The sequence below is a fragment of the Myotis myotis genome, unplaced genomic scaffold (assembly GCF_014108235.1).
Source record: "Myotis myotis isolate mMyoMyo1 unplaced genomic scaffold, mMyoMyo1.p scaffold_m19_p_17, whole genome shotgun sequence".
Classification (NCBI taxonomy): domain Eukaryota; kingdom Metazoa; phylum Chordata; class Mammalia; order Chiroptera; family Vespertilionidae; genus Myotis; species Myotis myotis.
Window position 1 is genome coordinate 17,414,594 of NW_023416321.1, and position 22,352 is coordinate 17,436,945.

A 22,352-nucleotide genomic window follows, 5' to 3' on the forward strand; every position below is an offset into this window, starting at 1 on the left:
ATTCCCTGCCATTCATAGAGGTCATACTAAACCATTACAGCAAAAACAGCTCGATCCTCTGAGGGCCTTTCTTCGACGTGTGAGGATCAGAACGGTGTTACAGGCTTGCCTCAGACGGTTGTTTTTTGTTTTTCTTCTGGACCCAGCTGGGAGGATGGGAGAATTGAAGAGAAAACAACGTTCCCATGCTGGGCAGAGTCAGGTCTCTGCTGGCTCAGGAGCCACTTTCGCTCCCTGTAGTTTGGGGATGTCGTGGGGGCTTAGGGCTAAAGCTCTTGCTGGGTCGTGGGATCCGGAAACCCCGGGCAGGGGAGCCCCACGCTGTCTCTAGGCATGACCCTGGGTCCCCCCAGACTTCCAGGACAAGGACCCACTCGCCCCACTCTGGTAACAGAGCTGCCCCGTGTGAGAACGGAAGGTTGAGCCCCCTGAGCCATAGGGTCTCCGCCCTTGCCCAGCAGTGACCTTCAGCTGCACGGTGTCCCTCGTCCTCGCTCATGTCAGGCATCCCGAGCAGGTGCTCCGACAGGTCTCCAGTCACCAGCTAGAGCCTCCCCCCACCCCTCCCTCGGGTATTTCTGGCTCCAAGAGGGTAAGAAAGCCCTGAAACCTGAGACGAAGTCATCCTCGGTGACGGTGACGCGCCTGTGCATGTGCATTAATAGAAGCCTCCCTCAGGCCCCTGTCACGTGTGGGCAGCTGCTCAGCCCTGTCAAGTGGCCCTCAGCCCCAAGGCCAGCCCCCTCTGGCTCGGCCAGCACACTAAACTTAGCCTCGCCCCTCTGCACCATAATTGCCGCCACCACCCCAGCCCGGCCGCCACCTGCCTGGGGAGACACTGCCACCCGACCCTGCCCAGAGCACCCACTCCTTCGCGACCACCATGTCCCAGACCAGAACGCTGAAGGTCCGCCTGACACTCTTCTGCATCCTGGTGGGCATCGTGCTGGCCACGGTGGCCGTGGTGACCGACCACTGGGCCGTGCTGAGCCCCCAGGTGGAGCACCACAGCGCCGTCTGCGAGGCAGCCCACTTCGGCCTCTGGCGGATTTGCACCAAGAGTATCATCGTGAGCGGCAGCAAGGACAAGAGCTGCGGACCCATCACCCTGCCTGGGGGTAACGTACCTATGCTGTCCCTCATCCCTGCCTCCTGTCCTTGTTTGTTCCTTCCGGAAAAGTGGCTCAGAACAGCCCTCTGTGCCCGGAGAGGGGGTCTGAATTGCATGAGGCTGTGCACCACAGCAAGGGGAGCTCCCTGTATAGAACCCCCGGGGTCGGGATGACTAGTCTCCCTGCAGTCATACAGCCCTCTGCGACCCTAATAAATACAGTACAAGCTCAGGAAAGAGCCCGCTCTAATCACACATTACCCGTGATGCCCAACATGACAATTGGCGGGGCGGTAGGGAGACAAGGCCCATCACAGCCTCTGCTTCCTCCCCTGGTGCTTGGGCTCAGCAACGCAAAGTCCCTTCCCGTGCTGACAAATGCCACTCCGAGGCGGCACGGACCAGGCTGAGTGCGGCATCCCACTTGGCGTTCAGAATTATTCTGTTGTCGGACCGGGTGTTCATTGAAACCTCCCCTTCCAGGGAGCCAAGGCCAAGTCCCCCAAAACCTTGCAGTCTGGCGGGGGAGGACAGAGGAGCCCAAACCTTGTTTCTCCCTCTCCCCTCTTTCTTCTTCCTTCCCCGCCCGCTGGCTCCCGCCTTGCTCATTCCCACTGGACACTCGGAAGATTCATAAATACCCAGCTGTCTTGGAAACACCGAGTCCCCGGGCTGAGGGCTTTAAATGGCATGAGCATGTGCTTCACGGGTATCACATGGCCCCGATGCCCATGCCCCTCAGCCACTGCTGAGCACGCCCGTAAACAGATGCATCATCCAGCCAACTCCCCTGGGCAGGGCAGGGCAGGGCAGGGCAGGGCAGCTTCTCCAGAAACGCACTGGGATGGTCCTGCCCACCTGTGCTGGGAGGCATCTGCCTTTTAAAGTCTGGTGAGTTCGCAGAGCAGAGGAGCAGGGCGGTGAGCTGAGTTAATACAAGGGAGAGACAGGCTGGCAACAGGTGGCTGAGCCAGCCACTGGGGACCAGCAGGCACGGGTTGGCCTTGAACCTGGTCAGTCTATCTCAGTGCCTTCTCACTCTGATCCTGAGTGAATCATACTTGTGAGCACAGCCTTACCCCCAACAGGCTGCTGCTGGGTGTTCTTGACTTCCTCTCTCTCCTTTCTTGCACATGAACATCTTTTCCTTCCCCCCACCCTGCCTGTGCATTACAGGACCACTTTCCTGGAGGGATGGACAGAGTTCATACATGTTCCTTTTTTTTATATCCTCACCCAAGGATATTTTTTCATTGATTTTTAGAGAGAGGGAAAGAGAGAGAGAAATATCGATGTGAGAGAAACACATCGGTTGGTTGCCACCTGCACATGCCCCAACCAGGGCCCGAGCCGAGGAGGAGCCTGCAACCGAGGTACGTGCCCTTGACCAGAATCAAACCCAGGACCCTTTGGTCCTCAGGCCCACGCTCTATCCACTGAGCCAAACCGGCTAGGGCATACAATGTCCTTATGTATTATTAATAACAGTAATAATAAGAACTGCAAACACAAATAGAGGACTACCTGCCAGGCATTGTCTTAAGTGTTTTACATATTAACTTTGGATGACATCAGAAAAAAAAAATGACAGAGTGAGACCTCCAAAAATCCTCCTCTCCATAAAAACAATGTGAACATTGGCGAAAATGATCAGAATAAACTTTTTCAGAACTCTGGAAATGTATACTGCTTAGTGGAGTGCTTCACACTCCGCTAAGCACAGAGCCCCTCAGTACATACTGGGAGATGTATTCGTTCCAGTAATTTTAGGAAATCTCTGTGAGCTGACCACCAAACTAACTGAGCAGAGGTTTCAGTGGCCACACATGACAAAGAATATAGACTTTACAAAATTAATTCAGAAAGTCACTAAATAAACAACAATAACAAACAGAAATAGGAACAATCCTTGGGTAAGGTTAGAATGATTTCTAGAGTTGCTACATTATATTGTTTAAATTTTCCAGTTTTAAATTTAAATTTTAAAAAATTTCAAGACATGCAAAGAACTAAAAATGCATGGCCTATACAATAGTAATGTCAATAATAGTTTCTTAAGGAAGCCCAGATACTGGACTTACTAGACCAAGACTTTAAGTCACCTGTTTTAGATATATTCAAGGAATTAGAAGAAACCACTGGCCTTCCTCGTGTGCTAAGAATGATGTCTCATGAAGTAGAGAATAAAGATAAAAATTATTTTTAAAGGGTCTAATAGAAATCCTAGAGTTGAGAAGTACCATAACTGAAATGAAAAAATTCACCAGAGGAGTTCAATAGCAGAGCTGAGCAGGTAGAGGAACAAATCCATGACATTAAAGATAGGCCAAGTGAGATTAGCTAGTCTGAGAAACAGGCAGGAGAAATAATGAAGAAAAATGAACAGAGCCTGTGGAACAGAATGAAATGTATCAATATACACCTAAGGGTACTCCCAGAAGAAGGAGAGAGAGAGGAGCAGGAAGTCCATATGAAAAATAATGGTCAACATTTTCCCAAATCTGATGGAAAACATTCACCTAGAAACCCATGAAGCTTAATGAACTCCAAGTAGGATAGATCAAAATCTGGACACATCATAACCAAAAGGTAGATAAGTCGAAAAATAAAGACAGACTCTTGTGAGAGCACCAAGTGACTCATCACATACAAGAAATTCTAACTAAGAAAAACAGCTACTTTTCCTCCTAAAACCACGAAGGTCAGAGGCAGTGGGATGACATATATTTTAGCTCATCTAATTCTCACAAAATCCTCTATGGGGTCCATACTATTATCATCATCCCATCTTACAGATAAGGAAAACAAGGCACAGAGAAGTTGAGTAATTTGACCGAATTCACACAATTACCGTGGCAGGATGCTGGGCAAGTCTTGAGCGACAGTGGCAGAGGCCTGGCTTGATTGGTCCTAACTGAGCATCTTGTTGCTGCCGGAAGTGTCCAGACTGAGCACTGGGTCTGACATACCCCACCTGTGCTGGGGCCATCAGGGCCCACAGAGGAGCCTGTGGTCGGTCTCCAGTGGGCAGCCATGGGGCCCCGAGCAGATGCCCCGCCCAGGCCTTCCTCACGTGCTAAGTCCAAGAGAGGGGACAGGGTTGGCCTGTCTGTCCTCAAGCCCTAAGTTCAGCCACGTGAGAGAGAAGCTGAGACTTCCAGATGTCCTCAGTGGGAGCCCTGCCCACTGGGTGCCCCTCGCCATGTGTGAGAGCATATAATTGGGGAGGGGAGGGACAGGAACACTGCCCCTGGGCCACTGAGGGGAAAATCCCCCCACCCCCAGAATCCACAGGCTGGCTTCCCAGACATGCTGTCCCCCCCGTGTCTGAGCTAAGAAAGCTTTTGAGCAAGTGCCTAGTGTCAGCAGCGGTTTGTCCAAAATGGGGCCTGGTGTCTATCTCCTGGGGTTGACAACCCGAACACGCCCTGCGCGAGAGTAGCCTCGACACCCCAGAACCGCCCATAGCTGGGCCTTCATCCCATGCCCCCTCCCCCCGCCCCGCCCTCTCCCTGCTCCAAACGCCTTTAACTGGAGGATGGCGAGTAGTCACAGAAGCAGCTGGCTGTGAAATACACTTGAATTCAATCAATTCTTTTCAGAGGGTTTTCAATGACGCCTGAAATTGGCCCTTAGAGAATGAAACAGAATGTTCCTTTGTCCAGAGAGAGGCCTGTGGTGACTTAGGACACAGCACAGCCATTTTGAAGCAGTGACTGGAGACAATCTATAGCGAACAATCTAACAAGTATGAGAGGGCTGCATTATGTTCTAAAACAGCCCCGGAAGCTGTGAGAGAGAAAAGAGCAGCTCGACTCTGACATCACCACTTACCGGTGTCAGACACCCCAGGTAACTCAGATAAAAAGGAAAGCGATTTAAATATAGAAGCTCAAAGAGAGGGCGGTTTACCTCTCAGAACATTCACTGCTGCTCACTACGCCAGGCTTGGTCTCCAGGGGCCATTTCCTTCCTCCACCGTGGGAGCAGCGGTGACCCTGAGGTGGGGGAGGAGGGGGGAGTGGGAGGCCACAGGCTCCGGGGGCAATGAGAGGATTTGGGCCAGATAGAAGGAAGCCTGCACCCACATGAAGGCAGCACCTCGGGCGCGTCTCCGTCCGTGGCCTTGTGAAAATGCAGAGACAGCCTGGCCTGTTTGGCTCAATGAATAAAGCTTCCGCCCACGGACTGAAGGGTCCCAGGTTCAATTCTGGTCAAGGGCCTGCTCCTTGGTTGCAGGCTTAATCCCCGACCCTGGTCGGGACATGTGCAGGAGGCAGCAATAGACGTGTCTCTCTCACATGTTGATGTTTCTCTCTCTCTCTCTGTCTCCCCGCTCCCACCCACTCTCTCCAAAAAAAAAAAAAGGAAAAATATCCTCCGGTGAGGACTCAAGAAAAAAAGAAAATGCAAAGACAACCTGAAGGTCAAGAAATGAATGCAAAACCAGAGGCTCTAAACAATCAATAAAGAAAAAGCAATCAATAAAGGGCCTCACACAAGTAAAAAGCAACTTGATTTAGTTTTCTTAAAGAAACAAGATAGTATAAAATAACCCAATCATCGACTTCCTAAATCAAGAGTAAATAATATTAACCTGTATTCAATATGCAATAGGACTATCCTTTCATTTGATAGTATGTCTAGTTACAGGAGAGATGAAAAGGAAAAACGGAAGAGAAATTATACCTGAAATTATACTTAACATCAGCACGAATTTCTTTGTTCTGAGGCCTTCCTTTACTCCCCCATCGAAGAACATCCTACTGTCCGCAGGTCTTCTTCCGCTTTCCTGATAGTTACTAGGGAGACCGAGAAGCCGGCCGGGGAAGGGCTGGGCTGGGCTGCCTCTGCAGCCACGGGTGTCGAGGGTCCGATGATGAAACAACCTGCTGGTCACATTTGGCCCTTGAATGGATTCTCTAGCCCTCACCCAAGTCCCTCCAGGTGGCCCACTCAGAAGAGCACTTTGCGGGGCATTTGAAGGGGCCTGGCGCAGGGCTTCCCAATGCGGCTGATCATCAGAATTCTCCTGGGAAGCTTTTGAAAAGCCAGTGAGTCAGGGTGGGCCTGGTGCTGAGAAACACAGCTCTAGACTTCGGTGGGATCCAGGGTTTCTTAACCTCAGCGCTACTGGCACTCTGGGGCTGGAGAACTCTATGATGCAAGAGGCTGTTCTGTGCAGAGGGATGTGTAGCAGCATCCCGGCCTCTACCCACTAGATGCCACTAGCAGCCCTGCCCAGTTGTAACAGCAAAAATGTCTCCAGACATTGCCCAAGGTCCCTGGCAGATATAATCGGATGAACCACTGTGTAGCCTTTTGTTGACCATGTATCCTGTCCCCCCTGACAAATGACTTGAGCCCTGGGCCTCAGTTACCCCATCTACCTAATGGGCTCAGTCCCCAAGTGCTGTCTGTACCTTTGACTCAATCAGCCTTGGCTCCCCGAGGATCTCCCAGCCTCTTATGCAACCCCCTTAACCTGGTGACATTTTCGTCTTAGGGTCAGAGGAAGGTATTTGTCTCAGCCCAGGGTGAGGGTTTGGGGAGAAGACACCAGCCCAGAGGTCCCTTCCGCCCACCCTGGTGGGATCACACCACCCTCTCTCAGCCGAGCCTCTGCCTCAGCTATGGGCCCTTTTCCCTCACCTCACAGGTTGTCTCCTCCTTTGCAGAGAAAAACTGTTCCTACTTCCGGCATTTCAACCCAGGCGAGAGCTCAGAGATCTTTGAATTCACCACTCAGAAAGGTGAGCCCAGGGCATCAAGCCGGGAGGGCGGGGAGAAGTGACTGCGGTCACACCGCTGAGGCAGGAAATCATCTGGCGCAAAAGCCCGACTTCCCCGCGCCTGGTGAGAAGAGCCCTGCCACCCTTGGTGTGTCCCAGCCTCCGTCCGTGGGGCTGGGGCAATGGAACAAGCGCTCACCATCCCTGGGACAGTATTCCGGCTGGCGGGTCAGAGTCTGTGGGGAACTGATTCCCTCCCACGCCATAGATCACACCCCAAGAATCAGGAGGGCAGGGGGTGGGGGGAGATGCATCAGAGTCCAGGAGCCCCGAGCACATGTGCTCTGGGGTCTTCTAGGAGCCATGGAGCTCGCATGCACCCCTCTGTCATGGGTACAGAACCACACCTGCACATGTACGAACGGCGGCACACGGTGTGGGTGTACACACACATACGCACAGATTTGCTCTGGTAGATCTTTATATGCCGGTGCAACACTAACACACACACACACTCATACACCCCACACAAATCTTACACCTGTTTCACACACACACACCACGCAATCTTACACCTGTCACACACACACACCACACAAATCTTATACCTGTCTCTCTCTCTCACACACACACACACACACACCCATGCAAATCTTACACCTGTCTCACACACACACACACACACACACCCCACACACAAATCTTACACCACACACACACACGCAAATCTTACACCTGTCACACACACCACACGCGCACACACACGCCATGCAAATCTTACATCTGTCTCATACACACACACCCCACACAAATCTTATACCTGTCTCTCTCTCTCACACACACACACACACAAACCATGCAAATCTTACACCTGTCTCACACACACACACACACACGCAAATCTTACACCTGTCACACACACCACACGCACACACACATGCCATGCAAATCTTACACCTGTCTCATACACACACACCACACAAATCTTATACCTGTCTCTCTCTCTCACACACACTCACACACACACACATACCATGCAAATCTTACACCTGTCTCTCTCTCTCACACACACACACACACATACCATGCAAATCTTACACCTGTCTCACACACACACAAATCTTACACCACACACACACACACAAATCTTACACCTGTCACACACACCACATGCACACACACATGCCATGCAAATCTTACACCTGTCTCATACACACACACCACACAAATCTTACACCTGTCTCACACACACACACCACGCAAAGCTTACACCTGACACACACACACACACACACACACACACACGCCCGTGCTCTGTAACAAGCCCCCTTCCAGAGGCTGCTGTCAGTCCAGGACAGACCACCCTCCACCGAGTGCCTGCTGCTTTCTGCCCCATCACTCAGGAAGTTTCTGCTCCAGAAAGGCCTCCAGCCACGTGCCTCCTGCCCCTTCCCAGTCCTCTGCCCGGTGGGGAGGTTGGGGGAGGGGTTGCAGTTTCGTGCAACCCAGGAGTTAGAATTGAGTCTCTACTCGTGTGCGACTTGAGCGAGTGATTTCTTCTCTCGGGGCCTCAGTCTTCCCACATGTGCAATGGGAATCATAACCCATGGTAGTGTCACTCACCTGGTTGGCGGCACAGCCAGCGGTGACCCGAGGCCAGGACGAGGCCACTGCTGAGGTGCCCGTCGGCCCCTGTGTGTGTTGCAGAGTACAGCATCTCGGCCGCCGCCATCGCCATCTTCAGCCTCGTCTTCATCATCATGGGAACCATCTGCGTGCTCCTGTCCTTCACCAAGAAGCGGGACTACCTGCTGAGGCCGGCATCCATGTTCTACGCCTTTGCAGGTGGGGGGGGGGGGGGAACTTGCCTGTGAGCCCGGGGCCAGGGGCGCGATGTCCAGGGTGAGGGCTGCTGCCACCCCATCCTCCCTCCAACCTTGAGATGTAGGTCTGGGGAAATTCCCGGGCTCCACGCAGGAGCAGACTCGGTCAGGACTCACCAACACTCAGTGGGTCTGGGAGATGTTGGCAATTTGTCCATTTAATCCACAAGCACTGAGAGCAATGCCCGTCACTAACACATTTTAAATTAATCCAAACAAATACTAACACAGGAAGGAAAGAAACGCAGTTACCCTGAGGTTGAGCGAGTCGTGCGCTAGGCAGGCAGACGGGTCACTTTGCAGGTCCCCATGTGCACCTCCAGTCTTGAGACAGTCTCCCCCACGGCCAGGTCTCCTCCTTGTCCCTGCGGAAGCCCCAGCCAACAGTGGGCACAGGCCGGGTGGGGCCCTGAGCGTCCCCGCTCTGCCCTCAGGTCTCTGCATCTTCGTCTCGGTGGAGGTCCTGCGGCAGTCGGTGAAGCGCATGATCGACAGCGAGGACACGGTCTGGATCGAGTACTATTACTCCTGGTCCTTCGCCTGCGCCTGCTCCGCCTTCGTCCTCCTCTTCCTGGGCGGCCTGGCCCTGCTGCTCTTCTCCCTGCCTCGCATGCCCCAGAACCCCTGGGAGTCCTGCATGGACTCGGAGCCTGAGCACTAGCCCTCCTGGGGTCCCAGCGACTCTCAGGGCTTTCCCCCCAGGAAGCCCAGCCCAGAACATTCTAGAAAGGAGGCGGGAGCGTCACATCTCTCCTGTTCCCACCTGACCCACACTGCTGCTGCGGCTTCCCCTCCCCTGGCGCCTCTCTGGGCTGCGACAGGCGCCTGGGGAGTCCAGCAAGTGGACACGATCCAGACCTGCCCTCGGTGGGAAGGAGGCGGGCCCAGCAGGTGCACAGGTGTCTGCAAAGGCCCGACCTCCCGCTGGAGCTCGTAGTCATCCCCACGGCGCCAGCTGTCTGATAGGCTGGCTGCCGTTGTCCTGTGAGCCTGATCAGGGACGCCCTGTGCTCATTACCAGCTCGGGGTGTCCTCCGGGGCAAGCAGCCAGCCCCTCGGTCCTTGGCGACAAGACGCACTGTGTTTGGTGAGCTGACCCCGACCTCGCCTTCTCTGAGGCCGGAGAAGCATCTTTAACTGGGTATTTTCTGACTGTGGTTTGAAATAAAAGTTCTTTGAAAACTTGCTTTTTCCTGTGTCTTGCGTAGAAAATGCGAGGATCCCTGACTGCAGCTCAGGGGCCGCAGGGACCCTGGAGGAGAAGGGAAAGGGGTCTCTGGGACGCACGTGGGGACACGTGGGGAGAGGGGTCCTGTTTACCGAGACTTACCGTTCTGAATTCCAGCGTGCATCTCGGGGCCCTGGGGTTTTCTCTGGCAGAAACCAGAGACCATCCAACTAGGCAAGGGTGTTAAAAATAGGAGGGCTTATTTCCAGAGCGCTGGCCTGCCAGGCGTCCAAGTGCTAACACAGCAGTCATGCCGCACAGCCACAAGTGTCTGATTGCCGATGCTGGGTTGTCGTTGCAGAGAACATGAGGAAGCGGGGCTTAGCAGTTAGACATGGAGGGCGCCGTGGAGGGCCGTGACTCACACGCTTCCGCCTCCCAGAGCCCCGCTGCCCTCGCCCAGCCCGCAGGAGCCGGCCCAGGGAGGACAGGGAGCAGGGAGGGCGGGCGGGGGCTCTGTGAGTCCCAGAAGAGGAAGATTGCAAAAAGCTGAGAGGAGGGCTGGTCCACGTGAAACCCATCTGGGTTTGCTGACTGGCACTCATCAAAGTGAGCTCCTCCCCTGCCGCGGACCGGGAGACAGGCCCCATTTTCAGGGGTTTTCTCAGGTGGGCACTGAAGGGGGGCTAGGTCATCCTACGGGTGCGGCCTGAGCTGTTAGGAACGTTGTCAGTGTCTGCTCAAGTCTTTACACAGCGGAATCGAGACGAGGGCTCAGCGGAGCCTGGCTCGGGTCTGGTCAAGGAGGGCGTCGGTCAGAACACAGTCGCCCCCCTTCCGTGGCTGATTGCCGGCCAGGACGGCAGCAAGGGGCAGGTGAAACACAGGCTGGCTGGGGCCTTCATCACATCCTACTTCCCTGCTTTCCCTGCCAGTGTGACTTGTCCCATTTCGATCCAATGTTTCATTTACACACTCATTTCTAATTCATATCCTGCCCGCTTGCACAAAAGATCCGAAGTGGGGACCAGGTATAAATAAAGCCATGAGGTGGAACATTCCCATTAAACCCAGGACTGGTGTTCGGCCGGGCGCCGCTGCCCACGGCCTCTCGAGCCCTCATTCCCCGTCTCACTCAAGCGCAGCCGCCGAGGCCTTAATTAATCCCCACACAAGGCATCGATCCTGTGGGTGAAGCAAGTTCATTAAGGTAATTGCCGTTTCCAGGGGCGATACTGTCTTCTCCTTTTGCTCCTGACAAGAATGTCTGGCCTCAATGTGAGAGAGCCAGCCTTCTGGAAATGCTTGCTGCCCTGGGATTAGACTTTGCCTCTCTATTCACCCACAGTGCGGTCCTGCTAACCCCCCAGAGAAATGGAGGACAGGGGGTTAGTCACCACAACCTGAGAGTCCTGGGCTGGAGGAGTTCAAAACCGATTTCCAAGTCGCTGATTTAACAGCGAACGCGCCTCCCGCCCCCAGCCCGCCAGGGGTTTCAAACAAGGTCTTCCGGTGACCAAGGGGGTGTTTTAAAGCACGAAGGAGCTTAATAAAACCAGGGATGCAGCTTTACCTGGAAACGCCCAAGAGGCAGGGAGGTGACCATGTATAACCTGCCTAACGGGGAGGAAAATGAGAAAAGGGAAAGGCCACAGCCAAGACCGGCCCAGCCTGGGACAGAGGTGGCCAGGGAAGCGGCGACAAATGAGAAAGAGGCCAGGCCACCGGCCGCAGCCGTTGTTCTGGAGAGATGATGGGTTTGGCTGAAGCTGAGAGGGACGCTCTGGGGCCACGGCCGAGGGCCACCGTTAGGCCGGTTTCACAGAAGTGAAGTTTACAGAGGACACTGAGAGAGCCTCTCCTCCTCCTAACTCTCTTCAAATGGTTAGACCAGCCGTGGGCAAACTACGGCCCACTTGAAATGAATAAAACTAAAAAAAAAAGACCGTACCCTTTTATGTAATGATGTTTACCTTGAATTTATATTAGTTCACACAAACACTCCATCCATGCTTTTGTTCCGGCCCTCCGGTCCAGTTTAAGAACCCATTGTGGCCCTCGAGTCAAAAAGATTGCCCACCCCTGGGTTAGACGATGTCTCCAGACCAGAAAGGGCCACCTGGGAAGTGTGCTAAGACCCTGCTCCATCCTGAGCCTGGGGAGCCCCCTCTGGCCTCTGTGCACACAACAGACTTCAACTTATTCCAGCATCACTCGCTTCATACGTTACAGGCACCGAAAGGACCTCCACGGAGTTCAACCTTCGTGCTGGAACTTTCTTTGAAGGAGGCCTTCCAACCACATTTCTCCAGCCTTTTCTCTGCATACATTTCAACCTCCTGCCTGTGTTTCAGGGGTCAGGAGTTTTGTTCTGTATTCGTCTCTGTGGAATTCAGGCCTGGGCCCATCTGCGCAGATAACATGGTACAAGCAAATACCCCTGTTTATCTTTCTGAATCACAGCGTTTGCTCATATTGTCCAACCGAAAGAAAATAAGCCAGCGCCAGATTTAGATATCAAATGGCATCTGCCTTTTATAAATTCCTTTTTCAAAGGTTTGTGTGCTTCTGCATGCCACAATGGCTCCAAGAAATGGATTTTACAAGAAGCTACCATAAATGTATTTACGAGAGTAAAAAAGTAAAACATGTATTTCATGTATTATCTAGGTAGGCCTTACATTTTTGGGTTCTAACATAACACTGTGGGTCTTTTCTGAACAAGGATTTTTGTGGCTTAGATTTTGGGAAACCACTGACAATCCTCTGATCAGATGACCTTCGAGGTCCCTTCCAGCTACTTTCCATGAAGCAGATTTTGGTCAAAACTTATAAGAGTTCAAGAAAGAAGGAGCTCCTTGGAATACATTTATCTTGCTTACCTGACGAGGGCCAAGGAAGGCTTTTGAGGAAGGAAGTGACAGATCCAGATACAGGAACAGAGAGGTGCAGGTGAGATGGGTCTAAAGGGCAGAGGTCACGGGCAGAGACAGAAGCTAGAAAGTACTGGGGAAGTAAGCGTCCCTTTTTCACGACCTCCACCCTTGCCTTTCATCTGTCAACTGACAAGTGTCTTGAAATAATTCTCTGCATCTCCTGTCACCACTGCTCTTGAGGGACCATTATTCTGTCCACCCCACTGAGTGACAACACCGAGTCCTAGGCATGTCCTAAACGAGGACATAACTGAGAGGTTAAAGTAGGCAGTGTGCGGGTCGGCTAAATCGCCATCTCAGACGGTGATTAAAGAAAATTGGATTTATTTAAAGAAATGGGGGATGGGGAAGTCCAAAGGGAAAGGCTCCACAGCACTGCGCCAAAGAGTACCGGATCCATAATGGCAGCAAAAATACACTTAGGACAGTGAAACCAGGAAGGGCATAGGAGAAGCCACAGGAGAGCCTCGGCGGGGCTGCTCTGGCTCACTGAGAAGTCAGGGAAAAGGGGGCCTTGGAGACAGGCTCAGGGGGTGAGCCCAGAATGAGCTGCCACTGCCCATTGCTTCAGTGGTTGCAAGTCTCGTGGGGTCCCTTAGAGGTTAGGGGATAGGTGCCTGTGGGGGAAGGAGAGGGGACAGGGAATGGCAGGGGCATGCTCCTTGGAGAGAGAGTGCAACTGAGTCTTCTGTTTTGAGCATATTTCTCTCTCTCTCTTGCAGGTGGCAATCTTAGGGAGGTCTCAGGGGAGGGTCTCAATAGAATATTCATCAGCTTCCCAGGTGTGCGCTTTCAGGGTCATGGTCTCCACTGATTGGCTGGCGCCTGGACAGAGGGTCATTACTCAATGCAGCTGGTCCTGAGGCAGCCAAGATCACTTGCCTGGTTTTGCTGCTTTTCTGGGCCTGGAGCTGAAATACAACTAAGGCCTAGATGTTATCTTTAGGGAGAAAACGGTCAGGGGTCTAAACCGCATGACCAGGGATATGCAAGATCCGGGATCCAAGCCACAGGACCAGTGATATGCCAGGGAGGACAGGTTACCCTGGGGGAGAGGGTCTTGTTTTCCCAGTGTTGTCCCTTGCCAGGCACCCAGGGCTTTCTGCCCTGGTGAGTTTCTGTATCTGGCCCATCGTCCTTGCTCTGCTCATGTCTGTATAACGATAACGAGGAATAATACCTTACGGTCCTGTCCTTCAGGAACTTAGCGTTCCATGGCAGATGGTTTAAAAATAAGTTGTAAGAGCCATGAGGGCGGGCGGGTTCCTCGGAAACACAAAGGGGCCTGTGGTCTGCCCCTCTCTGAACCTGCTGAAGTCCTGCTTATTCTGCAGGGCTCCGCTCAGACATCGCCAGGTGCCACGTTCTCCAACCCTCAGTGCAAACTGCATGCTTCCCTCCTCCTTGTGCCCTTGACACTGGGCTCCTGTTCCCGGTGCTGGGTGTCTGTATAGCTCGCGGCCTCTGCATGCCTTGCTCTTTGAAGGGAAGGGCCTTGCTTTCTTCCGACTCATGTTGGCAGTCAGAACCTCCCCCGCATCCTTTCCTCCAAACCTCTGCACAGCGGACAGTATACAGCCCTGGGGTCATGCTGGGACCTTGACCACGTGCATGCCCCAGAATGCTGCGAAGGAGGAGGCGGACAGATGGGGAGAGCGTGTGCAAAGATGCTCAAAGAGAAGAGGCGGAAAGTGCCGTCAGGAGGCCTCGAGGAGCAAGAGAGGAGCTTGAAGGAGCTGTTCTCCATGTGGCTGCCTGACCCCAGGTGTCTGCAGCCCGAGTGGCTTGTCCCCGGGCTCGGCCTGAGTGGGAGGAATGAGGCCGGGTTGGCTGTGTTCCCTGCAGCACAGAACACACCACGTTTGTCCCCATGAGATGATTTTTGAGCGACAGCACAGCAGCTGACAGACAGCCTTTAAGAACAGACAGATTTCCGGAAGTACTTTTTCCAGGAGGTTCAAAACCACCTTCAATTACCCTCGATCACAATTTTTTCCCAAAACGTTTTCTCTACCCCGCTAATAGCAGAACCGGCCCGGTAGGAATTAGTTCAGTCCTAGAAAGCCTACAGGGTCTCCCCGAGGAGATGTGACTCACCAGGGAAAGCCGGTTTGTTTGCCCACCCACCTTCCAGCACTTCCTGCTGCTGTTGCCCCATATTGGGCAACTTACTTAGGCCTGGTCAGGAAGCGGAGGATTGCATCCACACAACTCTCTCTTAGAAGAGCTTCTGCCTAGTTTTGTAAAACCACGAACAAGTCCGCATTCCAACTAGATGACAGACCTACCCAGCAGGTGGACACGGCCCCTCCCTGTTGGCTGCCAGCGTCTTTTGCACATAAAGGAAACACAACCCTGAGGACTGATTAGAGCATTTCTGAGTTTCCTTTGCAAGCTCTCCTCTACTTTCAGGCCCTCTGCTCACCTCAAGAGGGCTTGCCATCTGATTACATTTCTATTCAATTAGTGAGCAAACAACCTCAAAGCACATTCTCTCCCGGTTTCTTTGATCTTTCTTTGCTCAGAGCCCAGAGCCTGGGAGCAGCAGCCAGCAGCCACACCCACCTTCCAGAGCCCTCTGCTGGCTCACCCCTTCACCTAACCAGGGCCACTTCCTGCTCAGAGATGATCAACAGTTTCCCGAAGCAATGATTCAAAGCAATTTGCAGAGCATCGGTCTTAATGAGCTAGAGTAGGATAATACCCTAGACTTTTGCAAGCTGCAGCTTCTGTTCAATTTAATTACCTCCCTCTGAGAATTTAGCATCAGCTGGAGCTTCAGACAAAGGGGGATTTCATCACTTTCCCGAGTGCTCCGCGGTAGGTATGTGCCCACAGACCCCAATGCTGCTCAAGTAGGCAGCATCCATCACGACCCAGGTAACCATGGCGAAGCTGTCAAACTAAGGGATCTAACAGTGATACCTGGCAAGTCACAAAATACTCATGAATGCTAATGCGTTGTCACTGCTGGGAGAGCTGAGTGGCGTGGGCGGGATGTCACTGCACCGCACAGCTTACTCCTCCTCCACCCCAAGCCAGCACCCTGCCATCTGGCCACACATCATTGCAAAGGATGTCAGGGGAAGGGGAGGGTGTCTTCTTTTTTTTTTTTTAATGACTTTAGAGAGGGGGCGGGGAACAACATTGGTTTGTGGTTTCACTAATTTATGCATTCATTGATTGACTTTTGTATGTGCCCTGAGGGGGATCGAACCCACAAACTTGGTGTGCCAGGGTGATGCTCTAACCAACTGAGCTCCCCTGCCAGGGCCGGGGAGGGTGTCTTTAAGTTCTTCTCTCAATCAAGCCTGCGATCCATCTCAGCAAGTGTGCAAGGGCTGGCTGGCGCTGTAGAGGCCCGAGGACATACCCTCTGCCTTCCAGAAGCTCACAGACTCCTAACTACAACCCGAAACCTGTGATGACAGAGGTATAAGGCTTCATTGCAGGCAGAGGAGTTGGAATTCACAGCCTTGAATAGTAAGTGGAGCTCCTGGTAGTAGGTGGGGGTTGGTGGTCTGAGTGCTGAAGGGCATGCTCCAAGGGAAGCCCAGAGGCATGAGAAGCAAGGGCTGGGCCAGGGAGGGAAGGGCGACTGTCTGCCTTAGTGTGCTGTGCGCAGTGCGCTCAGGAAGAAGATTTGGGGTGCCTCCGAAGTCCAGCTGAGGGTGTGATGGGAAACCTCTGAGGGCTTCTCAGAACAGAGTGGCACGGTCCCATCTGTTGCAGGGAGGTAACTGGAAAAGGGAACCAACCGAGGCAATGCCATCAGCAAGGGCTTCGGAAGGAAAGGACTTGCATCCACAGGGACTGGTTTGTTAGGACAATGCTGTGTAAATGAAGCAGCAGAGCCCATGTCAGACCGGGCTCTTCGGCTACACGAAATCAACGGCAGGGCTATGTGGATGTTTCTAATTCAACCAAGTTAAGCCCAAACAATTCCACATTCACTGAGCCAACTTCCCATCTTCACGCTTGGCCTGCACTCCACACACGGTGCTCCCACCTTGCAGTCTTGGTGAAATTACACTTTCCCGCTGGCTCCCACACTAATACCTTCAAAGAGCACGGACAGGACATAGAATTAACACCCGAGAGGGTCTGAATTGCATTTTCCCACCTCGAATGGGGCCTTGGGTTACTTCATCTAGAGCAGGTAGCAGCTCAGGGAGTCCTCCACATCCAGTTGATTTATACATTGTTTTTCTTTCCCAAACCCAGAGAAGATTTATGTCATTATCACGTCAACTCAAAGAAGCAAGGTACTTGGCTTTAAAAAATGACTCACCGTGATGAGTAAGAATTGTAAGTCGTCCTTATGAAAGGCTGACTGTCCTACCTACTTATATTTACTAACTTTGAGCACAGTCTATTCCAGTTAGATTTATGGTGCCACATTAATAAGATGTTAAAAATAAAATCGCTGGGGCACACAAAGCATTCTGTGACCTGCTAAGGCTTCTCAGAACCGCCTCCTGGCCGATGCAAAAGATGATTCCCCAACAAAAACAAGACCCTGATTTGGGGCAACTTTCTGCACAGTCAGCATTGGGGGGAAGAGATAAAAGAGGGCGTGAGGCGGCTAATTCATGCTTGTCACATGCCACCGTCAAGTGTATTCTATTCCTATATCAGTGATGGCGAACCTTTTGAGCTCAACGTGTCAACATTTTGAAAAACCCTAACTTAACTCTGGTGCCATGTCACATATAGAAATTTTTTTATATTTGCAACCATAGTAAAACAAAGATTTGTATTTTTGATATTTATTTTATATATTTAAATGCCATTTAACAAAGAAAAATCAACCAAAAAAATGAGTTCACGTTTCATAGGTTCACCATCACTGTACTATATCCTCATAGTAAATTGCTCTAAACTAGGTTTACACATTCTGAAAGAAATTCTGGGCTGCATAAGCCCAGCATTAACAAGAGTCATTCATGATAATTTTGTTAAATTCCTAAGATCTGCATTGAATGACAACTTGAAAAGGGCACATTTTCTCGCTGACCACTGATGTTTAAACGTTCAGGTAACACTTTTAGCCTTTAGGCCTTTCCTACTGCTGATGTTCAGAGATTTAAGTCAAGTCATTGTTTTCTGGCAACTAGAGTTACAGTTTTACAAATGAACACTGAATTCTGTTACATTAGCTACTTTTACCAAATTCATATTATGAATAAAAGCAAAGGGCTGTGTTTATGTTGATTTAAACATAAAAGGAGGCAGAGAATGGTGGTTCACACAGAATAAACAAATCTCCACATTATTAAAAAGGCATTTTATTATAAATACATTTTAGTTGTAGCAGTAAAATACATTTTGTGTTACCATGAATCTTTTAAAACAAAAGAACTTCACTGAGACAATGATCACAAGGGAGGAGCTGTAGACCCCTAAACTGAAAACTTGTTCTAAGGAATCCAAGTGGCTATAGTAATTCCAAAACTAAGTTTAAAAAGAAAGAAAAAGACCAAAAGAGGAAGAAAATAAAACCCCAGAGAGTGGCATTGGGTCTCTTCAGGTACTAGAACCTCTCAGACGAGGTATCATTAACATCAGGAAAAAAAAAATTGTTATAATTTTGCCGTAAATTAGAAATGGCCATACAACTGAGACTTCTCGGAGGTGGAAGTTGACCACCTCCGTGTTACATCAGCCTCCCGTTGGAAGACTTGCCAAAATAAGGCCCAGTATGAACGTAAGTGATTTAGCATAAGAAGTTAGTTGAAAAGTTTAGATAAGAACTATATTTTTGAAGCATTAAGGAAAAAAACACTATGTCACTAATAGCAGGACCCTTTAATAAAATGCAAACCCTTTAACAAAACCCATTACCTTTATATTTTAGAGGAGAGGTATCTCCATCACCATGTTTACCTAGGATACAACTACGCATCACCAGTACCTCCAGGGGTTTCCATGAATCAGGCCAGATGACTGGCACAGAAAGTGGATACAGTACAATGTCATATACGTGGGTTCATAGGAAGCAGGCATGGTCTAAAGAGACATGAAAATCCAAGACCCTTCCTCTGGATGGCGGCGGGGGGGGGGGGGGGGGGGGGGGGCTGAGAAACACTCTCAGGTGTGATTAACAGGTTAGGACTTCAACCCGGACAAGGGTGCCCTCGGAGCTACTGAAAGATATAAGTTTCCGCATACAAGGTATCGTGCAAAGCAAAATGTAAATAAAACGAAGCTCCCTGTGAGGTGGAAGCGGATAAAGGAACCTGTGCTGAACAATAAACAATCCCCACTGAGGGCATGGAGCCTTGCGCGTCGGAGGTACTGGGTGAAGAATCCCAAAGCTGTGCAATCTGTGATGCTTATCATATGGGCTTCTACAGCTAAGTCGTTCTATAATTTATTATCTTAAAAATAACTTTTCTCTTTCTGGCATCTCAGTAAATTCAAAGCAAAACTAAAAATCGGAGGCAGAGCCCAATACCCCTCAAGCTACAGTTCAGAGAAGAATAGTAACAATGACATTAACACAAAATTTAAAATATCCAAAGACTTGTCAGGTTTATTATCTCATAGATAGTTTCCTTCTCAAAAAATAACTTGCTCATCCATATGCACCTATAGTTTCTGAATAACTCATGCTGTGTAGGTGGTAGATTCCCCTATACTATTTTGCAAACATATATAGGTGTTTTTAAGGTAACAAAGCAATCAGACAATTATCAGTTTTCTGCCATATATATGTCTATATATTACTGCAGCCTCCCCTAATACCTGCTGACAAGGCAGAGAATCCAAAATAATTCTGTTAACCTGAGAAATACATAATTTGAAAAGAAATCCCTTGCCCTCCCCCGCCCCCCAAATAATAAAAACTACAAATACATTATTTAGGGATTATCTATGGTTTTCTATGTCACTGGCATCTTAGGACAGGGCCTCCTGTGCCTCGTGCCAAGTGCATCCTTGTGACATTCTGATGGCTTCCTTCCACAAGTCTCATCTCCAATGGCATGGACTACCGAGACAGACTCTATGCACGTCAAACAAATGCAGTTTCCAGACTAAAGCCCAGGCTGCAGTGAACACAAATTCAGACCCACCCTAGACATGAGCTTCTGCACCCTCATGAGGAGGAGGGGCACTGACCTCAGAGGGGGCCGGCAACGGGTCGGGGTGCCAGGCAGCCCAAAGGGCTCCTCCCTCAGAGCGTTCTTCACGGGTGTTCCACTCACGGCATCCGAATTATAAAAATGCCTTGAGAGCTCTGTTTTTATACAGAGTAAATAAATGCATGGTTGAAAAGACTGTAAGACTTTCTCTAGACCAGTGGTTCTCAAAGGGTGGTCCCTGAACCTGCTTCCATCACCTGGAAACATGTTGGAAATGATGGGGCTCCAGCCGGGAAGCAGAAACTCAGGGCGGAGCCCGGCAACCTGTATTTTAATAAGCCCCTCCAGGCACTGCTGCTGCTGCCTTACGTTTGAAACCACTGCTCCATCCTGCTTGACATTCTCGAATCTTCAAACAGGACAGACTTTTAAACACACTTCTGAGTGGCTTCCACTCCGCGTGGAAACCTTTATAATTTGCCACCCCTACTTTCTCAAAGATCAAAAAAAGTATGAATGAAAAAACTTATTTCAAAAAAATAGATTTTTTAAAAGTAATACTGATTTCTCCTCATCCACATAATTCTACGGTAGGCCGTCACATGCTATAATGCAAAATCAAACACAAAAGAGACCTCACATAAGAGGTGTAGAAATAGCTAAAACAACTCCCCAAGAACACAACGAAAATGCCATAGTATCGATTAATGAACCCATAGAATTATATAAAACTTACTTGATTATGCTTAATATTTGTATCAAAATAAAATCTGTTGAACAACTTGCAAATAAAGTCCAGTAATCTAATACTCAGATTACTGAAACTACAGGTATCTGAAGGTCTCTGGGTTTCTTTCCTTAACATTCCTGTTTTAGAAGCTTTAAGCTACTATTGCATAATTGGGCTTAGGATTTAACCACAACAGCTCACACTACTAAGTCTAGATTCTTCTGTTAGGTAATTCCCCTCAAAAAAACATTTAGAAACTCCTGTGACTGTTTCCTTCAAGTTTATTCCAAAGTAGATATTTTTCAATCATTTCAAAAATTGTAAATGTTACATTAAAAATTTATTGTCAATCTGTTTAATCTGATATTCTTGTTTAAAGCAATAACAATGACATTTTCTGCATGTGTTTTATAAGAACGTTCAAGGTTAGTAACATTCATTTCTTGTAACAATGGTCTTGAAAGGGCTAATTAAACAGGCATGAAAGTAGTAAGTGTGAATGTAGCAGCTTCACAGTAAAATCTCAGCAAACAGATACCAACCTCAAGTAGATGGAAATGTGAGAAGCCCAATATAATGAGGACGTTGAAGACTAACATGCCACTTACTCCTGATATCTTTACACCATGTGATGGACATAACTGAAGTGACCATTTGGACAAGAAATCATGGTTAAGACATTATCCATTATTTCTATCTGCTAGGTCATTTGTGGACAGATGGCAAAAAGAGGAAAGAAAAATCAGAACCATGGGAACATCTACTTGAGATTTAGGAAGACACACAGGGTGGTGTTAGAAATGAAGGGTTTTCATAAGCTAAGGGGATGGTTAGCAAGGAATAATGTCTGGTGAATCACAAAAGGCAAATTGCTACCTTTCTGGAGCTACAAGAGAAAAAAAAATGGTAGCCTAAATAACATTTTAAGGCAGCAATTTGTAACTTTTAATATATTTAAAGTTTAGACTCTTTCTGGAATTCCCTTTTAAAAACAACTCCAATAGAAAAAAATGCTATCTACCATAAGTATAACAGGTGTCTCTTTTTTAATGGCTTTTCCAGTAAATCTAATTTTCTTAATAACAGTAGTTGAAATCTAAAATTTATCTTGAAACTGTTTTTCACCCTGGCTCTTAGGCAAGATGGCTCTCTCTAGCCAAGGTACATAGAGATACATTCTTATATGTTTATAGCTTTGCTCTTGAGATGTATATATATGAACAATATTAAACATGTAAAATCAACTACACTAGAGCAAAATACTACTACATATTACCTCCAAGTTAGAAAATTCAGTTAGCTTTCTCAGCAATTTCAATGCCTCCATAAACAAGGAAGCTATTTTCACAAATTGGTCTTGGAGATTGCTATGTTTAATTAGGTAATGCTTATTCAGTGGGAATTCTGCTTATTTTACTTATTCTCCAACTCTTTGAACTGAAAAGACCAACTGATGTTTATACCAAACCTGAACTTATTCTAGACTCTCTGATGAAAAAACCCCACAAAGCAGTTTGTTATTTCATACATACAAAACGGCCTAGATAGAAAGCACATCTGCCTAAGGAAAGAAAAATTAAGGTCATGTTAGTTTAAATGGTCAATAATTAACTACCGATGAATCAAAAACAAAGTTCTGCTATAACAAGTTGGCAAGGCATATGCCAAAATGACAATCAAAACCCCCTTTAAAAACACACCAGAAAA

General features: G+C 49.4%; 1 protein-coding gene across 2 annotated transcripts; it reads left to right on the forward strand.

The window, feature by feature from the left end:
• The first annotated feature begins 771 nt into the window (after window positions 1-771).
• On the forward strand, window positions 772-9,913 carry CACNG1 (calcium voltage-gated channel auxiliary subunit gamma 1). Of its 2 annotated transcripts, none has more exons than XM_036342126.1 (4): window positions 772-1,118; window positions 6,790-6,864; window positions 8,551-8,688; window positions 9,077-9,913. In XM_036342126.1, the coding sequence occupies exons 1-4, from the start codon at window positions 884-886 to the stop codon at window positions 9,385-9,387; spliced, it is 759 nt and encodes a 252-aa protein (XP_036198019.1). In that variant the 5' UTR covers window positions 772-883; the 3' UTR covers window positions 9,388-9,913. The 2 variants fall into 2 exon arrangements, with proteins under 2 accessions (XP_036198019.1, XP_036198020.1); XM_036342127.1 differs by having other exon boundaries at window positions 773-1,118; window positions 9,161-9,913.
• The last annotated feature ends 12,439 nt before the right edge of the window (window positions 9,914-22,352 follow it).